The 24,339-nt window shown below is 39.9% G+C and overlaps 1 protein-coding gene across 11 annotated transcripts; it reads right to left on the reverse strand.

Moving 5' to 3' along the window:
• Positions 1-897: 897 nt before the first annotated feature.
• On the reverse strand, positions 898-24,215 carry synj1 (synaptojanin 1). 11 transcript variants are annotated; one of them, XM_086176569.1, is made up of 33 exons: positions 24,110-24,186; positions 23,078-23,235; positions 22,754-22,840; positions 22,057-22,324; positions 21,683-21,908; positions 21,459-21,542; positions 21,097-21,174; positions 17,696-17,757; positions 16,546-16,642; positions 16,048-16,223; positions 15,897-15,978; positions 15,657-15,809; positions 14,468-14,633; positions 14,136-14,159; positions 13,499-13,690; positions 13,112-13,196; positions 12,764-12,904; positions 12,363-12,555; positions 12,123-12,281; positions 11,663-11,819; positions 11,339-11,465; positions 10,950-11,162; positions 10,790-10,868; positions 10,534-10,699; positions 10,225-10,407; positions 10,044-10,082; positions 9,781-9,909; positions 7,855-7,896; positions 6,791-6,843; positions 6,497-6,686; positions 6,104-6,393; positions 5,807-5,830; positions 4,587-4,723 (listed from the first exon to the last, which is right to left on the reverse strand). In XM_086176569.1, the coding sequence occupies exons 2-32, from the start codon at positions 23,199-23,201 to the stop codon at positions 5,810-5,812; spliced, it is 4,086 nt and encodes a 1,361-aa protein (XP_086032695.1). In that variant the 5' UTR covers positions 23,202-23,235; positions 24,110-24,186; the 3' UTR covers positions 4,587-4,723; positions 5,807-5,809. The 11 variants fall into 11 exon arrangements, with proteins under 11 accessions (XP_086032687.1, XP_086032688.1, XP_086032685.1 ...); XM_086176561.1 differs by lacking the exon at positions 5,807-5,830 and having other exon boundaries at positions 898-4,723; positions 24,115-24,215; XM_086176562.1 differs by lacking the exon at positions 5,807-5,830 and having other exon boundaries at positions 898-4,723; positions 14,468-14,624.
• Between the last annotated feature and the right edge of the window lie 124 nt (positions 24,216-24,339).

Here is a 24,339-nt window from a genome sequence, read left to right on the forward strand (position 1 = left end):
TCTTATCTCCTAACTTCTCACTTTGTACACTTCCCCTTCTCACTCGCCTATATCAAGAAGTTCTCATACTGCATCAACAGCCCTGTTCACTGATTTTCTTTGCTAGGAAATCATTGTAGCCACAAATACTGAATCTTTATACTCATTTTCTCAGAAGAGTATTCACAGTGCAGGGTTGCACGGCTGTGCAGTGGTTAGTTCTTCTGCCTCAAACAACCGGTCCAGGTTGTATACCCTTCCTCTTGCCCAGTGACAGATGGGACAGGTTCCAGGCCTACCTGCAACCATGAATGCAGGGTAAGTGGTATAGATAATGAGTAAATATTCACAATGCTTCCTGTTCAGTGCACTTCCCTTTAGTCACGGAGTCCATTGATTCCTACTTCCTCTACTAGACCTGTACCTTGTGACTTCTTTCCTCCTTGTAGGGGAGTCTTTCAAAAGAGATTTGGGTATCAATGGCCTTAGAGGAAACTAATTAAAAGGGAGGACATATTATCTAACAGGATTCCTCGTTCAAATAAAAACTCAAATGACTTTGTATCAGGGCCCCATCAACTGCTTTGACAAGTACCCAAGGCTCAAGTGGCCAGCTGGTGTGCTGGGAACTTTGGCAATGATAATGAAAAATTATGTTTCACAAAGTTACGAAAACATAATGAGAAAACAGACGGTTGCATTAAGGTTGGAGAAAGAAAAAACAGCCTGTGAAGCGGTAAATTTCTGTGGTATGAATATATTATTCAGATTTTGTGCATTTGGGAAAGCATTGTCCCACTTTTGCATGACAGATTACTACACATAGACTTTACATTTCATTTAGCTGAGAAACAGCAACTGTATCATGCAATTATATGATTCTTGTTGTATAATTAAATGCAGTCAAAAAGAAAAACCTCAGGTCAACATACATTTATTTTTGCATACATACAACATAAACTGCTTCATACATAAACGTGCAATCAGCTGTGCACGTCAAATATGGAACACGTTGGATAGTCACATGAACTGAGGCGTCATGTTTTCTCTAATACATACAGATTATGTTGAACAACAAACTCTTATTTACTATGGATTATAGTGATAAAAAGGGACACTGACCTCACAAAAGGAGCAATTTGTTTCCTATAAAATCTTGTCTTGAATATAACATGACACAAAGCGCCGGCTACTGTTGATGCAAATGCAGTCTCTACTACACATATTTGAATAACAAGATTAATGCATTTTTGACACACATGTAAGCACTGGCAACCTCAAACACCTGCTTACATTGCTTCTGCTTTTAGTAACGGGAATGATGATTACTTCCACTTATTTTTAAATGGTGCTCAAAGCACAGAGAAAACTTGCCGGCTGTTTTTGTTTTGCATCTGATGTCATATCCTCCGTAGATCATCCAAATGTCCCTTCAATACACTAAGGTTATGTTGCAAAAGGTCAGAACATCTTGAATTTTGGGGCAGCTATTTTACAAACTATTGCTTAATGTTACTGACAGTGTCAACCTTGAATTTTCACGAGAAGAGAGTCAAATAGCAAGTTTTTCCTCATCTATTTTTATTTTCCATTTTTACTTTTTATAGCAGCACAATATGGTCTAAAAATTACACGTACTGATTCTACTTGCTGATGTTGACCTTACAGAGATATATCAGTAAACCAAGATATATCAACCAATGTGAAAGCACTAAAAGTTAATATTTGTAGGTAAATGTTGGATTAATTTCTCATATCTGCACACCTAGTGGGATCTCAGCTGGGTAGAAGTGTTATTTGAAGGTGTCAGGGCATCTATTGCAACCATTTGAATTGGAATAATGTTGATAACTGATGACATATACACTTTTAACTAACTTAATAGACATAAACCCAACTTTTCACAGTCGTCCACACAAAAGGGCATAATAACATCATTTGATGGCAATGCTTTCTTGAATTGAAATCCAACAGTGGATTCTGTCATTTTTTGGAACATTTACCTGATGTCTGGTTGAGCTGCTTTTTTAACTGCTTAAATGTGGCATTTAAAATGACTAAAATATCAGCCTATTCTTCTGTATAAGATTTTTTTTACTGCCAAAAAATAGTATCCGCTCCAAAAAAACAGTATCTGTCAGCATATAGACGTAAATAATGTCAGTACGTGGGTGCTTTAAGGAGAAAGGTCCCCGTTTCCTAAAATAGTGGTGCCTTCCATAGGTTCTAATGGGTGACAATACATAGAAGTATGAATACAGTGGCTTTTGTTAAGAAACTCATTGCAAATACACTTCTTGCATGAAAAAAACAAGACATACAGAGGGAAAAGCTTCAGTTAAGATTGCTGAACGGTAAGCCACAGCCAGCTATGTACACACTCACATCCACACAAATACTGTGAAATATAACAAGACAACACACACCTCAAACACAACACAATACTTCTCACCACAGGTTAAACTATTAGTCATCTGGAGTAAACGCTCTGAGAAATTAGAAGCATGATTTCTGTAATTAACAAAAGTTGAATAAAAAAAAAGTGCCCTTTTATTATTACGCATGTCATGCGCTGGATGACATGCCCACAGATCCAAATGTACATCATCTTCATACTTTGAGGAACAGCAGTATACGCACCCACACACCACATTCTCTGGATTTACAATACAATGATTTGATGCTTTGGATAAATCAACATGAATACACTACAGAAGAGGAAGTGTGAAAAATCCCTCTCATCAATTCAATCTGCAGACTCTCAATTCTGTCTGGAAAACATCAACACACAGAACATCTACAGCGTTTCAGTGCATATCAGTTACAATGTGCAAGCCACTGACGTGGCTGTCACAGCCACACAATGCAGTCGTTTCCATATTGAAAACATACATGTTTACATATTAAGCTATGTATAGGTTTTAATATAGAGCTACAGAGTATTTCCAGCTAAGCACCACTGAGGAAAAAGGACAGAACAGGATAGAGAGAACTTGTCTTACTAGAAAGTGGATGAGACATTGCAGAGCGTTGGTCCTGCAGCAGTGAAGAGTTTGCCCTACTCTGACTCTTGCTGCTGCTGTTTGATCTGTGGGGCCAGCAAGCAGGCAATTACAAAACCCAGTGCAACTGAAAGTACATTCATGATGAACGCAAGCCCACAATATTCAATTTACCTTGAGACACAAAGTCCGAGAAATAAAAGTACATCTTTGCAAGTCAAAAGCAATCTGATTACTGCAGACAGTATGCATCACTGGGGGTAACTGGAAAACTGAAACTCAAGATATCCCTCTTCTCCAATGCACAAACCAATACAGTGATGGATATGAACTGGTGCGTGTCAGCAGATGCAACACTGATTTAGGTGAAACCTGGCTTGTGACTACAGAGTGCTGCTCCACTGCACATATGTGTTCTGATATTGCACAGGCAGATATGCACTCGATTTGTGCATATAGATATAGTTTACATAATTATATACCGTAGAAACAGGCACATGTTTGCTGCCACAAATAAAAATACATTTCAGAACATATTCAAATAAATGCCATTATGAGGGAACAAGCACAAATTACCATTGTAAGATTTGAACACATTTCTGCTCATTCACTTCTCACATAACTGCTCAAGTTATAAATCTTTTCCTGTTTTAGTAGAGAATCGTTCTATACTTTTTAAATACTGTCTCCTTTGTACATACACACACACACACACACACACACATATACACATTTATCATAGATCTATACATAATCTGAATATACCCCAAGCCTTTGAGGGGGTGATCCTATCTCTCTGTTGACCCCCCGGGGAAGAAGCAACCATTACTGGACCTTTCTGGGAGATTTGGGATATTGGTCGCAGTTCTTGTTGGAATGGGAGGAGGGAGGGTTGGGAATGCTGATGGGGCAGACGCCAACCAGTCTGGTTCCAAGTCAAACCCAGAGGGAAAAAGATGAGTCTGAGCTTGGGTGACCAAGGGACTGGGGGCTTGTGGTGGTTTGGCAGGAGGTGGAAAATCCATATCATCATCAAAAGTAACCCACTGCTTGGTTTGTGTTCCTCTTGGTGGAGGCGGCTGATGACGAAGTAGAAGGACTGGGGGGACTGAGGATGGTGGTGCCAAGGGCAGAGTGGGAGCAGAGGACGTTTCTGGAGGGAGACGCAGAGCAGGTCTAGAATTAAGTGGGGCTGAGGACTCTAACAGGGACATGGTAGGCCGAGATACAGGGGCTGCCGTTGGAGCCCGCGTAGGAATGAGTGGCTGAGAAAGAGCAGAAATGGTCCCCTGTAAGTTGGATGTAGGGGCCGGACCCAGTGTGTGTGACTGATGCTGCACCAATGGGCCGGTAAAGGGGTTGGTGCTGTTAGGTCGGGCGGGAAGCGTCTCATTCGGTAAGAGACTCGGGGAGGCTTGTAGTGTCTCCTGTGAACGACTTCGAGATAATGCTGGAGGTGGTGGGAGCAGGGAGAGGAATGGAGAGGGTGTAGATTGTGAAGAGGATTCAAGTCCCTGCAGATCGGACAGGGTAGAAAACTGGGGGGAGAAAGACGGGGGAAGAGTGCTAGATGATAACAAAGATGCTGGAACAGAGGGGGGAGCCCTTAGAGTGGAGCTCCTGGTCAGGGAATGGGTGGTGTGCCAGGCAGGTGTAGAAGAGGTGAGCGCGTCAGAGGCAAATGTGTTGATGGGGTTTTTCTTCCATTGTGCTTCTCCTTGGTTTCCATTCAATCCATTCACCTGAGAGTGAATAAAAGGAAGACAATGTCAGTGACACAGAAAATGTTGCATACAAATATGGACAATGACCTAACATTACGCAAATTGTTTAGTTAAAGGACCAATTATTTCTGTTATTTTACCTTTAACTGATTCAAAGTTTAAAGATACCCTGTGGAGTTCACTTTTACTCACATTAATGCTCCCAGAAATAAGATGCTGTTGAGCTGCGGTAACATAAGCCTCTGCAGCCCCTATAGGTAGTTTGGGACAGTGTTTGATAAAATTTTATGTCTTTAACTTGGACAAACTAATCTGCTTGACAGAGAAGGTGACTGACTAAAATTATCGAGTTTTTTTTTTGCCTGTTCATCAGCCTTTTCAAATGTTTTCCTGGTGTGTTACTACATGTATCTTTGAGTTCTCAGTAGATAAATCATTAAACCTTTCATGAAGGATGCCGTTTCAATTTTTACAATCCCGCAAAATAATTTAGTGAAGACTAAACTAGCCACAAGGAGACATCTATTTGCATTGTACTGTAGGTGATTTATTTCTAAATCCTGTCATTGCAAGTTTTTATTGCACAGAAAGGAAAATAGTGATCAAATTTAAAGCATTTCATAATGCCTCAGGTGGTCAAAATGTCCACAGAGTAACTTTAACCATAATTATGCATCATGTTGAATTAAGTACACTGAAGATTGCATAATATAATAAAAAGTAACACAAATGACTGAATCGATAAAATACGAGCAAAATGTCACTTCTACTTATGAAGTCATTGCATATGTGCACACACATGATGGTGAGCACATATGAAAGGACAAGCGTGAGAAAAAATGACTGACAAACTTCTTCAGGTCATCGTGGTCTCATATGCTGGTCAACATAAAGAGGAATAATGCTACATTTTGTGAGCCTAAAACATAACAAAAAAGCATGGCCTTGCACTAACACAAACTTGGGGAAATGAACTACAGAGGAGAAGGTAAACCACATACAAAATGGAAAAGGTGGATTATTGGTTGAAATGCATAGAGGTGATAACATCAGAATACAAATATGGAGAATGAAACAAAGAGGTTGTTTGATATCAAGTACCTGTCACCCTGAGGGTTTCTCCAGCTTGTGAAAGAAAGACAAATGAGTCAGAGAGACAAAGCAGGAAGAATGACACATATAACTAAGCTTTACTGGTGTAATATACAGAGAGCAAGGAGAAGCTCTTATCAGTAGATTTTCCATAGTTGCAATTCCTGAAATTAACTTAATTTTGCACAGAATGTATTGAGATTTTACGCTGGATTCTATAAATCATGGATCCACTTCAGAACAAAAAAGTTGAAACAACATTTCCTGACATCCTAGTCATTTTACAAGAAGAAAGTTTGCACCAACCTGAGCAGCTGTCTCAGACTTTGCAGCATCAGGTGGCAGAGCATGAGAGGAACGGGAACGTGGTGGGGGTTTGGGTGATGCGAGACCCTGTGGAGGCCCTGTAGGGGGGGCAGCAGCAGCAGGAGGTACTGCTTTAGTTGCCGGCTGTGGCTGAAGTGGAGCTGCAAGTGTTGGCTGCAATGGTGGTGGGAGTTGAGCAGAGGGGGCTTGTGGCTGGGGTGGCATGCTTGATGGGACCTGGGGTCTCACAGCTGGAAGGGCTGTGGGAGGTGCTCCGAATGGTGGAGGACCTGAGTGGGGAAACAAAACGCAGTTAAAATCACTGGCCAAGATTGAAAACATTCCTGTGTAATTAATTCACTAAATTCCTTTTGTGAAAACAAGCGTCCTCACCAAGAGGCAGATCAGTTGGTTTAGCCGGGGCACTTGACACAGGCCGTGGGGCTCCGGGATGGGTGTCTGTGATTGGTCGAGGAGCGCCCGGATGCACTTCTTGGATGGGTCTGGGTGCTCCAGGGTGGGAGAGGGGAGGTGGGCGAGACTGTGGTGGCATACTGATCACCCCAGCTCGAGGAGGGATATTCTGAAGAACGATGGGAGAAAAGAAAATAAGGGGTGAATTCATGCATAAAATTACCGGCACAGGAAATGCTATTTGTTAGTACTATATAACAGTTGTAAACTCACTGGTCTGCTAGCACCTCCTGGTACAGGAGCTCCTGCTGCTGCCTGGCTGCGACCTTTAAGGACAAGCCAACCATAGCAAATCAAGCTAAGACTGGGTAATATATAAATAAATGCAATAAATCAATCAATAAATAATCTCTCTATGATTGCATAACTTAGATCATTAGAAATATTTGCATTTCTGTAAATAAAAAAGTCATTGTTGCCAGAGAATGGACTATTCCATTGACTGAGAGTAATAAAGTGACAAGTTGACTGGTCTCCTGCAGTTTGGGTTTAACATGTTAAAGAATAAAGACTAGCTTGTAGGACAAGGAAAGCAATTAGACAACAATGATAGTCCAAGAGAACCAGATAGAATTTCACTGATGTTGAAGAAAATAAAGTGAACATCTGGCCATAATAAAGGACCTCTTCTGGTTCACGAGTGCAATATTTTGAGAGTACTGAGCAATATATATTTCTCTTAACAAATGAAGAAAATTGATATATCCCCCAAAGATGGAAGATGAAGCATTTGGTGAGTGCCAGTGACTAAAATGATGATACAATGAGTAAAACACCACACACACACACAAACACACAAACACACACACACACACACATACACACACACACACACACACACAAATCACATGGTTGCACAACGTATGACTTCATTATTAAAGGTGACTCAGCCATTCCTCATCCACCAGGGAGGAGGCAGACCTTATTTTGAGAGCCAACTGGTTACCACAATGTCTGCAAACACGTGTTTCACAATACTCTTGACAAACCTTCTTAAAGTTCTCACACAACTTAGACATCAGCTTCGGTCTAACACCTTTCTGGCACAGACACCCAATGTCAATGAATGTCACTGATTACACCCATGTCTTACTGCGTGATGGGGATTTAGCTAATCAAACCCTATACAAATGACTTAGGTGATGAGTTAGGTGGCTGGATGGAATGAGAGACCTAAAACAAGTGAAAGTACAGGATAATCACACCCCAGGAGACATGGAAACTACACACAAAGAGGCTACATGCTATTTGGCTACTTCATGCTTTATGTCACTCACCGGCAGCAGAATCTGGCCGCTGAAGAGCAGGGCTTTTTGATCCTTTGCAGCACAAAGGAAATCAAAATATATTACTGCTATAAACAAAGTGAAATACTGATGACAGAAAACATAGCTGATAAGAGGGTACATGATGCTACATGATTTTTCAAATCTTTGATACTAGTCAGATGCTAGTGCCTTTCATGACAGTGTTGAGCAGTCTCCTCACATTTGGTCTCAGCAGTAACGAAGGCTGAGTGAAAATAACAAAATTAACATTTGATCTTATCAAAGTCAGTTGCTGACATTGTTTTTTTTCCTTTTGGGGGAAAAAATAAAGCAAAAAAATATACTGTGGCCAATTATCTAAAATTGCAATTGTATACTGTCATGATTTAAATATTCCAAGAATACTTTCAAGGGGTCTCTAGTGTTTCCTACTGCTCCAAAAACCATCAGTAATACTGGTAACATGCAGGGTTCACATGGCTCAGGTGGTAAACGTGAGCGTCTTGTTAATGAAAAGTTCCTGTTTCGATTCCTGAGCTCCCCTCAATTTCCTAAGTGTTGTTGAGCAAGACACTGAACCCCTAACTGCTCCCTGGGTGCTGCTCAGTGGCTGCCTACTGCACTGGTTTATCTGTGATGGGTTAAATGTAGACAAATTTCACTGACGTTGTGCTATATGTGTATTTGTAAATGTGACAAATTAAGGGATTTCTTTCTTTCTTGCTTCAAAATGATAAGTGTGAAGAAGCATCCTGTGAATATGTATTAACTAAATCAATTTTAGAACCACGTGATCCTTAAAAACATGCATGTCCTCCACACTTAAGACAAAATTATAAACAGAAAATGAAAAATGATGTGTGCAATAATGATACACTGGTGGAGTGTACACTTAAAGTAATGGCTTGTGATTATAGGAATGACAGACTGATTTAGCCTTGTTTAAGTGTGCATCTTCTCAGAAACAAATTTAACATTAACATTCAAGCCACAGTACAAGGCTATTTTATTTTGTTTCGAAGAGCTATCACACTTAGTTTAATCATTTAATGATTAAAATAAGTATGAGACCTTTAAAGCAGAGACAGATTATAGGGACAGCTCTTTGAAGCGAATGTTTGAGAACGCTAAGACTTATTCTTGGCGTGGCAGAATAAAGCAGTGACTTGGAGGACTGATAAACGATGTTCACACCCCTCAGAAAGCCGGAAATGGTTGAGAAAGAAAGGTCCATTGAATTGGGATAAACCGACATCCCACCATGATCCACATACTACTTGTTACAAATAGAATCTGACTTAAACAGGCTCAAGACATCTCTCTTCCTCTCCTCCCAAGTAGATTTTATATTGTGCACACCTAACAAATGTATAGGGCTACAATGGGTTGCAGCATTGTAGAATTTGTGTATAAAGAAACACATCACCAAAGGAAAAGCAATCTCACAAAAAGGAACAAAGCTTTATATGACTTACCCCATGCAAACCTTAGAATAGATTCTGCGTTTAGACACTTATATGGGCCTTGAGCAGATGAAGTGCTCATTTACATGGGTTGTAGAAATTAACATGTAATTGTTCAGAAATTACATCTACATTTTTCTTACCATTGAATACTCCACAAAACATTTTAGAATGTAAACAGTTAAAAAATTACTTTTATGCCATACATTCTACCAAATTACTTGCACTAAATGTTAAGCACCAGAAATGATCAAATATAAAACAACATGTGCTTCGTTTCTATATCAGTGGCAAAAAGTGAGATATACTAACATGGTACTCATAGCTAGAGATCTTATTGGTTTAAAGTAGAATAGCTTTAACTGAAATGATCACAATAAGTCCATTTAATGTGAACTACGTAGGATTGCTTATTGTACATAGACAGTCACTAGTATTACTGCAACCTTGTGTATCTAAGGGGATTCTTTACCTGAAGGGGGTGGTGGGCGTTGGGGAGGTGCTGGCCTCGCTGGAGGGGCATTGGGACGAGGAGGAGGTGGGCGTTTGGGCTCAAGGCTCTGAGATGTTGGGGCACCAGGCTGGAAGTCAACAGGAGGCCCTGAGAAGATCAAACAGAGGCGTTGACATTAAAACTTTATTTCTACAGCCACAATAACATAATGTTAAGAACCCCTGCTTTAAGACACACCACAAACCTTCTAATGCTAGACATTGAAACACATCACAGTGTACCTGTGCTTCCTCTCCTGCATGGTGATGGACTTAAATCTCCTTCCATGCATTACAAATAGAACAAAATCACAGTTTATATTCAGGTAGACAATATCTGCAACCAGGGTAGACTGAAAAGTACTTTAACAGCGTGAATCCTGTTGGGTCATGCTGTGACACGTTTGTCTCATTCTGTGCTTACCATGTGATGGTCGGGTCGGTTGACCTGCACGGCTGGGTCTGCTAGGTGCTGTCGGTTCACCGTGGGTGGGGGAGGGACAGGGACTACTGCGGGGGGATGGGAGAGGGGAGGATCCATGGCCAGAGCCTGCTCCTGGCTGAAGGTGCTGGGGAAGAATTTCCTCTACCTCCTCATCCACATCACCTAATAAAGAAGACACAAGTGCATGATTTAATTGCCTTGAAGATTGAATCCTTCAAAATATCATTAAGAGAGAACATACTACATTTTTGAGGCGATGTCTAGTATATTTTGCACATCTCTCCTTACCCTCCATGTCATAATCGTCGTCACCCATGTCTGCATCCTCGGCAAGCAAGGTAGAACTGGCAGAGGTGGGAATACTTCCACAGATCCTTTCCACACTCATCTCCTCCTCAAGACTTTTAATCCAGCCGGGACTCTTCAGACGGATGTCAATCACCTTCCCTAGGACCTGTAATGCAGCCCAGATGGGATAGATAAAAAAAGTGAAGATTTATGGGAGCCTTTTGTAAACTATTAACATAAATCAGCGGTGGTTTACCGTAGAAGCACTGAGAGACAGAGCAGCAAGAGCAGAGTAACCGTCCAAGAACGTCACCCACATTTTCTCCTCGACAAACCTACATAAAGAGGGGCATTATTGTTGCGATGTAACATCTGTAGGAGACATTCGTTGTTCTGTGTAAGACTTTGAGGCTCACCGGATGAGGATGACATCTCCAAAATGAGCAAACTTGTCCAGTAACTCATCTATTAGTGCGTCGTCAAAGTAGTCATCAGGACCAGAGGTGCACAGAGACACTAGGATGGTGCCATCTGGGGGCCCCTGCAGGGCGATCACATCCTTGTAAACCTGGTGCCGAGCCTCTGGGTCAACTTCAAGGATGTCCACATCTATTATGGCCACCACAGGCCTTGTGACACACAAAAAAAAACAGGCAAGCAGATAACTTGGGGATGCTCATGACATTGTTTTTTTTAAACCAAAAGAATGGATGTCACATAAAGAAATAAAGAATGTAATACAGGTCTGTGGAAGTGGAAATATTGTTGATTCACTGAGAATTTATCTTAGTATCTTGTTTCTCACCTGTGGTCTGAGGTCTTTAGTTCTGCCCTGCCATAGTACTTGAGAATCCCGGGGCTCCATGGTTGGTGTGGATCATCTTCGCACTCTCCTGATGTCAAAGCCGCTCCAACTACGTTCATCTCCTCGGCTGCATAATATGAATACATTATCATGCACATTTAATAAGCATTTGGACCAGGTTTTTGTTTGATCGGGTAAGAGATATTCAATTAACATAAAAGATAGAACAGCAGGTCAAACAGCTCATTGCATATTTTTACAGTGAGTATCGGGAGAGAGGGGATGATATTTATGAGGTGACAACTCTTTTCTTCAGCACCTTACCTGTTTTGTCAAAGTTCCACTTTCTCCTTTTCCAGAGAATGCGGTCAGTCCAGGCTGGTGTGCGGCACTTCTCACTTGTATCATAATCTTCTGAGAAGAGGTCATACTTATAGGTAGGCGCAAAATCCAACTTTCCTTCAATAAACCCCCGGAAGACCTGTGGAAATAATTTTTTTTGCATTAAAACTGAGCCCAAACCCCTCTGTAGGGAAACAGAATGCACTTCTCTCAACTGACTTTGGATTGCATATACAGTACAGAATGTACAGTATGCAGTTTTCATCTAATAGAAGTGTAAATGTCTGAGGGTTGTTGAATGAAAGGATGAAAATGATGGTGTTACTGATATGTTGTGTAAAATAACATTTTCATTAATAAGGCTGATAACAATCCTAAAATTGCCTTTTGTGTTGACGTATAACCAATGTCATTAATATTGTATGACGAACATCTAACATACCAAATCAGCATTCTTCTGGTCTATTAACTGGTCGCCAGCTGTCAAAGCATCCCAGTTCTGCTGTTTGATGAGCTCTTTTACTTCCTCATTGGGCAGACTGATTCGGTAGTTGAAGTCTCCGCACCAGAACACATAGTCATGTGAGTAAAGCAGACGACCCTGAGGGTCAAGAGACAGCACATTACGCTTTCATCCAGCAGAACAGTGTTTTAAAATGTATTCATGATATGACTGCATTACCATGGGGAAGCTGAGTCTGCGTGTGATTTCACTGTAGTCGTCATTCCTCTCCTTGACCTGTGACTGACCAGCAGCAAAGTGGGAGCAGACGAAACAAATGCTGGTAGTGTGAAACAGCAGGCGGATGGCCACACCTCCTTTATTGCCTGTGGCTCCACCCATTCCAGTTTTTACTGTATCTACAGCAACATCTCTTGAAAAGATTAAGAAATGTAAAAAAATGAGTGAGCTTCAAAAAAAGAGAAAGTTTCAAAATATATGATAGATTTGATATCATCATCAATACAGAATCATGCATATGTAATTTAAACTCCCCATCAACTGTCCTCTGGGGTTTCTTCGGAGAATATCTATGATTTAAAAGATTAGGTAAGTATGCAAAGCAACTGTGCGGTTCGTACCGGATGAAGGGTGCATGCTGTGGACGGATGAACACAAAAAGACACACCCCCACAAGCTGTTCTGAAGCTAGCAACACATATTTGTGATCCCGTGAAATGTTTTTTTGTAGCTCAGCTGCCCATAGTTTCTGGTTAGTGGTGCTAAGAGAAGAAACAGACAGATATGTTGAAACACAGAAAAAAGTCTAACGGGTAATATCACATTTTGAAACAAATTTTCTTCACGGTACATAGAACAGAGCATCAAAAATCCCCTAAATCTCATACAGATAAAATAGGTCTGGTATCAGATAAGCCCTTATGGGTTATACTGAAAGGTTATCTGTGAGTGGAATGTTGCTCACATACCTTGCACTAACAATGTTGCCAGCATTCAGTTCAACCATTTCCTCAAAACCAATGGCAAATATATCGATAGGGTTGGCTTTGCTGTCTGCAAAGAAGAAAAAACACAGTGTTTTTTGAATGCTAGTGAAAAATATTTTCATTATCGACAGTGTATATGAGAATTTTCTTCTCATATACACTGTATACACATACAGAGAAGAAAGCACCAGCAAAACAAAGCACCGTAGTCACTTTAAGAAACGTAACACCCTCTATTCCCTGCAAATTTAAACAATTAATTTTGTTAATATGGTAAATAATAACTATGCTTTGTAGCCTAATTTAGTTGGACAATGTTAACTACTCGTAATAGAAAAAAAGAGAAAAAATATTAGCCAACCAACATACCTTGGAACTCAGGAAGCCCTGCCTTCTTTGGTGCGTCCAGTAACCAATCATTGAGCGTTTGGTTGCGGAAGGCGATGCTGCGAAACTGTTTACCCCCATTGACATTCCAGGTGCCGACACACACTCTAATTGGTTTAGGTCGTGTGTATTTCTGGAAGTTCTGACACATTCCCAACAATACTCTCGGGGAGGCTGCAAAGGGTTAAAAAAATAAATAGGAACACAGTGCATAATGTTCTGTGTGTTTGTGTGTCTTTGCGAGCGACAGCATACAGGAAACAAACAGTAATAGAGGGTCCTAATAAAAACAAACAGAACCAATGAGAGTTTATCAAAAACAGATGAAAACCACAACAGTATTCTACATCATGCTGAATGGGAAGGTTAAATTTAAATAATCCTCTTTGGTAATGGTTCAATTCTTTCTATGCACCCAAAAGATACTTTTACAGTAGTGCACAATCCATCTCTACATTTGCGCTGAATAATCCTAGCAATGAGTTCAAGGCAGAGTCTGAAACCATTACCAACAATGAATTATTTAAGAATGAACTATTAATGAGTAGAGACGGGAGGATGACTATATGACAAGGCATGAAAGGGTTGGTCCAGTGGGGCAGTTGATCAATTACTATACCTGATTGTAAGACGGGCTCAGTGACTAACATTGTGAGCAAAATCATCAGAGAAAGAAAGGAAAGAAGGGCAAGTTAACTAGTCGTTGAGCAGATATTGCTAGCAGATCAGTTATTCAGCATTAAGTAAGCTGATATGACAACATTACCCCTCCCTCTCAATGGGGAGGCGTAAACTCTGTAATTGTGCACATTACTTTAAAGCTAACAGTCTAAATATAAACAACTGAGAGAAAGTTGCTTGAAAACATCTCAGACGACAAATGTCATTTGGATGCAGTCCATCAATAGATTCATGGATGGGAAACATCGATATGTTACTGTAAATAATTACCGTAAAGACTGGAGGTGGTGAGCAAGGCCCGAGCCTTGTCTGCCAGGTCACTGTTGAGTGTGGAACCGAGCCTCAGAATGTCAATGGCTTCTTGCTTTGAACTGTCGAAAAAGTTATTCTGGATGGTCCTTGTCACAGAACGAGCTCCATCTTTTAACTTCCCCGCCTACAAAAAACAAGAGAAGAACAAAAGAAAGACATTCAGACACTTAAAAAACTTCCAAAGGTTCCTTTATTGACTGTATATTAAGCTATAAATGTTATAAATAAAAACATTCCAGTCTGCCCGTGGAAGAATGAAGGAAGGAGGGAGAAATACTTCAGTGCGAACAAAAAATATGGATGTCTAGTGGGAGATCTAAACTGTTTGAGAGGATAAAACATGGTGAAACTGGCTATTTTACTCATTGATAAATAATCTGGTCTTATGTTAGGAAATTTGATGACATATCTGGCTTGTTTTCCTTTGTTTATCCAATCAAAACAGCAGATTGAAGAAATCCTAAATGAAGAAATCCTGTGACACTCACACAAAGATATGTAAATGATGAGGAAGGGCTCAGGCAATGATTTTCCCCCTGGAAGATGTCTGAATTTGCTTTTTACACCCCATTGCAAAAGATGATAAATCTCCAAGGAGCTTTCCAAAGATGTCATATTGAGACAGTGTCTTCATTACCTCTAAATTTATCAAAGGAAATGAAATCAAGTCTTAAAAAAAGAGAAAGAAAATGAAAGGCCCCTCTTACCCCATATTACATCATCACAGTAATTTAACCCCAGATACTGAAATCAATGATGGACCAGTAATAGACCTTCACCTTAAAACTATACCAACTGGCTTGTTGACTTACCAAACAGGGAATAAGTTCCAGAGGACAGCAGAAAGAGACAGCACACAAGAGTTAAGAAACTGAAGCACACAATACTACACACAGAACTTAGTTTTCAAACAAATCCAAGTGAGGTTGGAGTTTTGGAGCCAACACCCATAATAAGGGCTATAATTTCATAATAAGAAATCCAGATATAGATCAACTTAGAAATTAGACATTATATAGCATACATTTATGTGTATGAACATATGTACACACACACACACATGCTCGCACGCATGCACGCACGCACGCACGCACGCACGCACACAAGTGTATAATGTATATTCTGCAAGTGATTATACTTTGTGTACCTTGGCTTTGCCATCAAGGGCTCCAGTGCCAGCGTAGATCTTACTGACTGAGTCTCCGTTGACTGACCACATGGTCCTAAAAACTTCCTGGAACCTGGCCACCAGTTGTGGTTTCTCGGTCAAACCCATTTCTTCCAGCTGCTTTGGCAGAACCTGAATACATGATTAGGACATGTGTTGAACGAAAGGATCAATTCAGAGAGGCAGCATCATTTTAAAACAAGACAAATCCAGATCTACCTCAAGTGCAAAGAAGGCTTGGACACTGTTGGTTCTATCCAAACAGTCTAGGCAGTTGGTCCTGATGGTCCCACCCTGCGTTCTGATAACAAAATGCCAACGATTAATATCTAAAAAGACATTCATCATACATTTTTTATTTACTTCTGACCTTGAGATGCCTGTTTCTCCTGAGTAGAAAAAGAACCCGCACTCTTCCACAAATTTGCTGAGCTGGGGTTTGAGCACACTGTGGAGTTTGTCGGCTTTGCCCCCCTTAACATTTTGATGATAATCAAAGTTCACCATTTTCACTGCTGCTGCATGCTCTGATGCCTTCAAGTGACTCTGAAAGTTACAAAGAAAAAAGAGCACTTGTAGCACTTTCCAAAAAAAAAAACATGAATACTGGGACGTGATGCAGACAAAAGTCTAATACTAAAAACAAAACAAAACAGGATAATCTATTTGCTAAATGACAACTAGAATTTCTCATTGCCACACTGTTTTGCAAGATTTCCCTGCTCAAGAAGAAACTTTCAAGAGCAACAATGGAATGCCTCTGGACTCTTTTGTTAATTCAAATTCTAGTCAGAAGGAACTACCAACGAATGTCAGGAATGTCTTCTAGTTCATTGTGGTAAGCAGGGACAGACAATGTTCCTCTTACCTGAAAAGCTTTACTGAGCATATGCTCTCCTTCCTTGCTTCCAAGCAGGTTAATGATTACTTGTTTACCGTACAACCTCCGAAGGGCAGTAAAATGTCTGTGACATAAATATAAATCAATAGGCAAGTAAATCTTTATAACTGGCAAACAAAAAAGGTAAAAAAAAAACACACAGTTTTATAATTTTTCTTAAAGACCTAATATCATCTTCAACAGTAACTATAGTTAGTTCTCTAATATGTCAGTAATTACAGTTTACCAGCATTGACAAAAGAAAGAGCAACCAGCATTAACACTGAAGTGGTGAGAGAAAAAAAGGGAAAAATTGTTACAATGTGCCTCAGGCCTCTAGTCTTAGCATACGTGCCCTGACAAGTTCTGACATATTTGAGACTTCAAAATGCGAGAAGAACTCTGATATACCGAGCTTGGATTCTGAGCAATGTACAGATTTGAGTATCTAGGGAAAAACTAAGAGCAAGCACAAATTAGTTTTCTGACAAATGTTGCCTTGAATGGAGTTTAAAAATGGCCAGAGCAAAAATGTTGGGAGTAGCTACCAGAAATTGATAAGAACCGAACCAGTCATGCTGAACAAGGTGTTGTACAGTGATAAGGCTTATAGTACTCCTCCAGGAGAACAGTCCCATGTGACAATGTATTTGGCTTCAGTGTCTCAAGATTAAAACTCAAGTGTCTCTGACACCTCAAAAGATGAATGCTTAGTTAGAACTTACAATCTTTATTATTTTGTGGTGCTTCCAAACAGCCAAAGTATGTAAAGTATAACAAGTCCAAATAAACATTTGAAATAAAATGGTACATTACTTTACTGCTAATATTGTAAATAGCAAAAAAAAAGAATTTTTATTTTCAAAATTGCAAGGTCAGTATGGGATTCTGAAACTGAACTTGACAAAAACATAAAGACTAAGCTAGCTGGGAGCCCCTGTGCATTTTTGGTTCTTTAAAATAAATTCTCACACCGTATTCACAATTACTCCTTTACCCCTTTGGAAATGCCCCCCTATGCCTGGTTCATTGTGAAAACAGTTTTATCTTGCCTTGCGATAATTCAATGGAGACAAGTTAAAGTGGCGAACATGCATTTTCCCACAAGCACTTTCAACACAGAACAGATTTCCATTACCGTTCAAATGCTGGAGCATTTGCCTCAAATCCCCTTGAGAGTTTGACACGATGAGAGCCAACCTGCAGGGCAGACAAAGCCACAGATGACAAAAAGATTCAAATTACTGTGTCCTCTTGGGATAAGATGAAAAATAGATAGTAATGACAACACACAGATGATGCTGGCGGCCAGAGAACCTAGTAATAAAGATGGATTAAGGAAAGAATTTTTCAGCAAAATTTGAACAAGACTTTTACAGTGACAAAGAAAAAGATTGGGGAAGGATAAGAGTAGCACAGGTGCATCAGAGAGGTATAACAATACGCATAGTATCTGACTGACTGGTAGAAATGTTTATCAACTATTACAGGGCTTTACAATATCAATTTCCCTATTTTTTATGGTCCTTACTACTTCTCCATAGACTTCTTTCTTTGATCACTGCACACCAAACACAGACGTCATCCGGAAACATCAACCACAGATGACCACGCCTCAGTGGGCTTTAGTATGAACTCAGGGCAGTGGCTATTGCGAAAGCGTCTATAACCTACTTTTTCCATTCCTCTTTACCTGTGGACACAAGTATTGCCAAAAAATCTTTGCTTTCCTTTCATTCTAAAACAGCTTTCTTCATTCTAATGTATTGAGCTACATAAACTAACGACATCATACCTCCTGCCATGTTCTTTTTAAGAAGCATCTGCTTCTACAAGTCTCTGACTTCAAGCCCTTTAATTTAAGATAGTTATTCAACTGTCATACATGATAACATCTGGCTTGCCTTTGGGATATTGTCATCTACAATGACCGCAGTGCTCCTTCAGGACAGAATTATTTGTTTTTACTGTCTTTCGGACCTTCCACAATTCTTCAACGTGATGCATTTTTAATAACTTGCTGACATGGTATCTGAAAGGGCTATGGTTACATACTGTACTGCACCTCGGGTAACCCACCTTGTATGTTATACCGACACAACAGGTGACCAAACATCTTCTGTCCCACAGTACAAATTAAACAAAACACATTTTATAAGACATAATCTAAAGACATCATTCAATGGTTTGTTCTAGAAGTCAAAAATGCATACAAGTACAAATGGTGACAATATATAACATAATATTCTTCAAACATTTTCTTCAATGATCTACAGAACCTTTTTTTGTACAATGAAACCTACAAACCTATCAAAAAACCTATAGAAACGTACCAGGTCGCAATTAGCTACCAGAATAGCGTCTTGGAAACGTTGGCATGTATCAGTTAAGTCTAAATATCTTTTCTAAACCCTAAATGACATGTAATGATTCTAAGACAGGTGGGAAGTGTCGTGTAAAAGATTTGTCCAAAATTTTTAAGAGGTCTTCAACACTTTTAGATTATATACTATATATCCGTTCCCGTTTGGGTTTTAAGGAAACTGGGCAATTGTGGTTCACAGTTATTCTAGTTTGAAACTATTTTGATAACCACTCAAACACTACCCCGATCTACAAGTGTTTTTCTGTATAAAACTGAAAAACTATCTACCCTGTAATAGGAATAAGAGAGAGCATGGGAAGGAACAAGTAAGCTAGCCAAGCCACCACTGATAGAGAACTAAGACCTAAAAAAAAAGCCTTAGTAGCGAGACAGCTACAGTTGTGTCTGAAAACAAGCCCCGGCCCACCTCACTTTGTTTTGACAACGTGTTCTGACACTGTAGACTGAGCAGGAGACAAATATGGTCCTGGCTATGCATGGACCTTTTGGAAGATTGAACAGCTCAGTCTTCCATATTACAAATTAACACCGATCCAGTTATCTGTAGAGCATAAGCAGACCACAATTCAAGCATGTGGTTGGAGGATGTTTTCAGACCAGGGTCTCACCTGACCAAAGAAGTCTGGGAGCTGAGAAAAACAGAAAAATGCCCTTTACCAATCACTTTGTCTATCATTAATGTCCCCATATCTGAGCCTGTTCAAATCTGAGGATACCGCCCAGTTTAAACCTGGCATTGAAATAATGTACCTCTCGAGTGATGCAATCACAATTAGACAGTTTCAATTAAACAAAGGTATGGACTTGGCATCATAGTGCATCCTCAATCACTTCATAAGTGATCGCTTCCTAACGCTCTTTGCAAGAGAGCTTGTTGGTTGCAAGGAGTGAACTGGTACTTTAGAACTGTTTAACATTTATTATCCTTTTATTTTTCCCTGAACTTTCAATTATTTAGTTTAAGGAAATGCCACACCATGTACAATGACCTGGCAGTATAACTGCACAGAAAAGTGGGGAGAGAAAGACAGAGAGAGATGGAAACTGCTGGATTGAGAGCGAGAGAGGTAACAGCAGGTTGTCCTTTTATAAGTTAGAAAATAAACAAAAATAGACAGCACTTTACTTCAGCAGCAAACTGTCTTGATCTGGGACTGGTTATTGATGTCTGGACTGTTTCTCTTGAGGGCATTTCGCCACTTTGTGAATCAAATGCAGCTGTGTTACTGTTATATATTTATGCCTTCCGAGAGGCAATTTAGGTATTAGATTGTTCTTCAGTGTAGCACCTGATGTATTGGTGTTTACACTCTTCAAAGTATGTCACCATGTGTAAAACCACCCACTCTCTGAAAGTGGTCAGTGATTGTGTCTCCATGCATTCTTAAATCTGTCTTCAGTGTCATACTTAAGTTAGAGCTGTAATTGCTTGACTAAATTCATAAACACTAAGTGGAAACAGGGCCTCGGATATGGTTCAGAAGTGGCCATATGGTGCCAGATTCATTGAATCGTAATGAATCTTTCATTAAGCATAATTCCATTGAAGTTTAATTTGTGCATGGTAAGTAACAAACCCAGTCATTATGGCTTGATAACATTTAATTTTGAACCAACAATGGACAGGAACATTCTCTTTCTCATGTTTCAAACATGCCGTTGGTTTCTTTGGAAACTGTTTTTTTTAAACTGACAGTAGAATGTAGCTATTCTGAGGAAAATCAGTCCAGCTCATCTAGAATCTCTCTCTGTGTCTCCGTACAAATAGTTTGTAGTGTTGTATACCTAGTGTGAGTTTATAATCTTAGAGTTGCTTAATTGTGATCAAATCAGTCAATAAATAGAGTAATGCCAGATTTGAATTGGGCCTGTTATCTACTTCATTAATCTGTGCAATGCCAGGCCAAAGGAGATGAATAAAACTGTTTAGAATGTGTGAATGTTATAGGACAATCCTAGTTTCTTTTGGTGTACCTCTGGAATGACATTTCAAGGACAGGTACTGCATAGAGTGCCGGGATGTTTTTTTTTTGTAGAGGGGGAGCCTTGATTAAATCCCTGATCAATGACACTGCACAGAATACCCCATCTGCAGACAGGAAGCGCTAGCACCAGGAGAATGCCCACTCCTCCAAAAAGAACAAGGGTTATACCAGGTGGGGGTTCACATCCAGTCCATCAGGGTGCCGATTCTCATTCAGTTGCAACAAAACACCTTTCAAAGATTTTTTCTGAACACAGTATGGATGACATGTGTTACATGTTGAATATAGTTAGTGTACCGTAATTACAAAAAGATTTCCCTCACACTGATTTAATAGGCACAAATAACAAAATGAAACATTTTTAGCACTGTCTTATTTTTTGCTCGGCAAGTAAAACTGAGCAGTTTTTCTGTTCTGTGAGGCTATGTGTGTTTCGTCCAAAATAGTAGTGTTTACAAAATATTAAGGAATTTATATTATATTTCACAATTTCAAAGCCGGCTTTGAAGAGTTTATTCATTGTCGATTACCTGGATGCCTGGCTGCTCCCAGAAAAGAGGAATGGACCCACGGATTTGGATGAAGGATGAAACCCTGTCATCCAGGAAAATAACCTGTTTAAAACAAGATAAAAAGTAAGGAAAGACAATACGTTGAAGTGCAGCTAATGATTTGCAAAGTTGGAATGATACACACATTTTAAAAAAATAAAAAATAGGCAGTGAAATGACATTTTCTAAATGTTGAAGATCACCTGTTCGGTTTCCACAAAGTTTGCCACCTGTCCATCATCATTTGTTCCACGGACATTGAATCGTGTGCCTGCTCGCTCCGAGCTGAGTCGTGAGAAGATGCAGGCTTTGGCCTGTTTGTGTCCTGCATATATTGTCCTGATCTCCACACCTCCACACATTAACCTCAACAGCCAGTCGTCACAATTCACTCCATAATGTTTCAAGTGCAGGTGCAGAGACTGGTTCCTATTTTATTTAAGCAATGAACAACACGTTAGCCAGGTTTGCAAATTAATTGTAAAACTTGTACTATTGAGAATTAAGTTACAATATCTGTAAAACAGTCTTTTTTTTTTTTTTTCAACAGAAATGTTGTAGTGTCTCGGATCCTTACCAAAAGAAGCGGTTATCGGTAGTGTCTTCTAGGATCCTGCGATGTGCATTGAGGCTCAAGTCCATACTGACGCCAGTAGAAGACCAAGCAAAGTAAAAGTGTCCTGAATTCAAGACCTTTCGCACCTCAGAGATCCGCTCCTCATCTCCAGGATCATTCTTAAGTGATATAAAGTCTGTCTGTGTGACCCTGAAAACCTCAGACTCCTGCACCTTCCCAACAGAGCTGCATCCTGTCACAACCACCAGACTGTGGAGCATGGAGTCACCTACAGTGATAAAAGTAGCAGAAAATTATAAAGAATGTACAAAGAAATGACAGAGATTATACTCAAGGCGTATTCCAAACACACTAGAGGAACTGAAGTATTCTTGTAATTGAGTTAAATCATTGCTGTAAGAAACACAGCAGATTTTTCAACAACAATTGTGAATTATTTAAGTGCGCTGAATCTTCGGACGGTCAAATCTCAGCCATCTCAGCGACTTAGCTTTAATCTTTTACATAAGGATTTTCTTGTTTTGATGACAAGAGCCTTCAAGGTCATATAAAGGGCAGGAGAAGAAGCCCACAATTAAGCAGCAGCAATAGAAGCAATATAAACTAGAGAACCTTTATATGTATGGCTCTGCAAAAAAAAAACATGCATAGTATTGGAACTATGAAAGCAATGGTGTTAAACAAAAAAACAGCTCACCCAAATTCAGGCGGAGGACACCCAAGATTCCATAGGCATCAACGATCTTCGTGTATGTGCTTTTGATGGCCTCCTTCTCTGCTGACGCTAGAAAACAAAACACACCGAAATTAGGAGATAATTTCAGATGTTATCGACATGGAAAATTCATGTAAATGCAGTCTAAAAGTTAGAGACCACACAATCATTCACATCACTCAATAACTTAGGTCATATTTCGTTCGGATGTGTGGTTTATTCCTTATGACATCCAAATTAGAGCTGAGAATTTACAAAGTATTTAAATCACATCTCATTTTACTAGTATGAACTATGATGCCTTACACAGGACAGCAACAGCTCCTGATTCAAACATAAGACATTCTTCTCTGGTCCTTGTTTCCACAATGACACTGTAGGGAGGCGGGTCCAGCTTATGGTAAATGCGATAACCTTTACTGAAGGCCATTGTTTATCCGAGATTAAATGATCTTTTTTATGACCTGGAAAACCAAAGACAATGAATGACATTGATCAGACAGAGACATGCGCATTCACATACATCTGTAATTTCACATTTATAATCGTTTGATCAACATGAGTTGATCATTTATGTTAAGATCTGAGCATACCCTCTCATAAGCTAACGCTGGATTACTTGACCATTGGCAGACGCTAACATCAAGTTGGTACTTGACCGAAATAAGAATAACAGTGCCCCACTGAACTGTTGTAACGCATTCCTTGTTGGATGACTTCTAATGAGTTCGGCACTGATGTAGGAAATCTGTTATTGGGAAACAACGATACCAATCGCATTGCCCCACTCAGGAAATAAGACACAAATATATCAGGGTAGCGGATTCGAGGATTACACAGAGTAATTTCACTTGAAACCGATTCTAGCAGGTGTCTCCTTAGAGTGTAAGCAGCAGCAGCAGCAACACTGGGACGATAACGTTAGGCCGGGGGAATGAAATATCCATCCTGACACGGGCAGTCACGACTTTCAAGCGACTGCAGCAGGCAAAGCAAAGGCGACCGCTGGCCCTGTCGCTTGTTTTTCGGGTAGGATTCCAAGTCATTGCGTAAAATGTATAAATCGAATCGGATAAAATCATCAACTGACATCAACTTGTCGTTAGTCGTTCACCCAACATTAGCTTGTGCCATTAGCACGCTAGCTTAATCGCAGAAAATACCTACGGTTCCGTAGCCTGTAATATTTTCATGGATGTACTACCTGCACTGACGAGATGTTTAAATGTAATTTACTTGGACAAACACTATAATCAAGTTATTAAAACACACGTGTGCATATAGCATAGAACAATTCTGTGCTATCTTTTATAGTCATAATTGGCATTATAATTTTACCTCACCGTCTCTCCCCGCCGGGTTGTAACTCTGCTGCTGTCACAACAAAATCCTTCCCGGTGCGATGGCCGAATGGTACAGTCCAACGGTAAGCGCGGAAGCCTTCTTGTAGCGTAAGACGGTGTTAAATTTAGTTGTAGCTTGTTGGATGACGAATTAAATCCTTTGAAAACATTGATAAATCATATTTGGTGTAACGAAAAGGAATGCTCCACAAATAACGACTAAAT

This window comes from Fistularia commersonii, chromosome 29 (genome assembly GCF_037954325.1).
Source record: "Fistularia commersonii isolate RoL2024-O1a breed Wild chromosome 29, RoL_Fcom_v1.0, whole genome shotgun sequence".
NCBI lineage: Eukaryota > Metazoa > Chordata > Actinopteri > Syngnathiformes > Fistulariidae > Fistularia > Fistularia commersonii.

What these genes read in the sequence shown, in the direction of transcription:
- synj1 (XM_086176561.1), bottom strand. Translation starts at nt 23,201, where the DNA reads ATGGCCTTCAGTAAAGGTTATCGCATTTACCATAAGCTGGACCCGCCT. An exon ending in TGAGCCCGTCTTACAATCAG is followed by an intron (nt 13,691 to 14,135) that starts GTATAGTAATTG and finishes AACCCTTTGCAG; the next exon opens with CCTCCCCGAGAGTATTGTTG. An exon ending in CTAAAGACCTCAGACCACAG is followed by an intron (nt 11,163 to 11,338) that starts GTGAGAAACAAG and finishes GTGTGTCACAAG; the next exon opens with GCCTGTGGTGGCCATAATAG.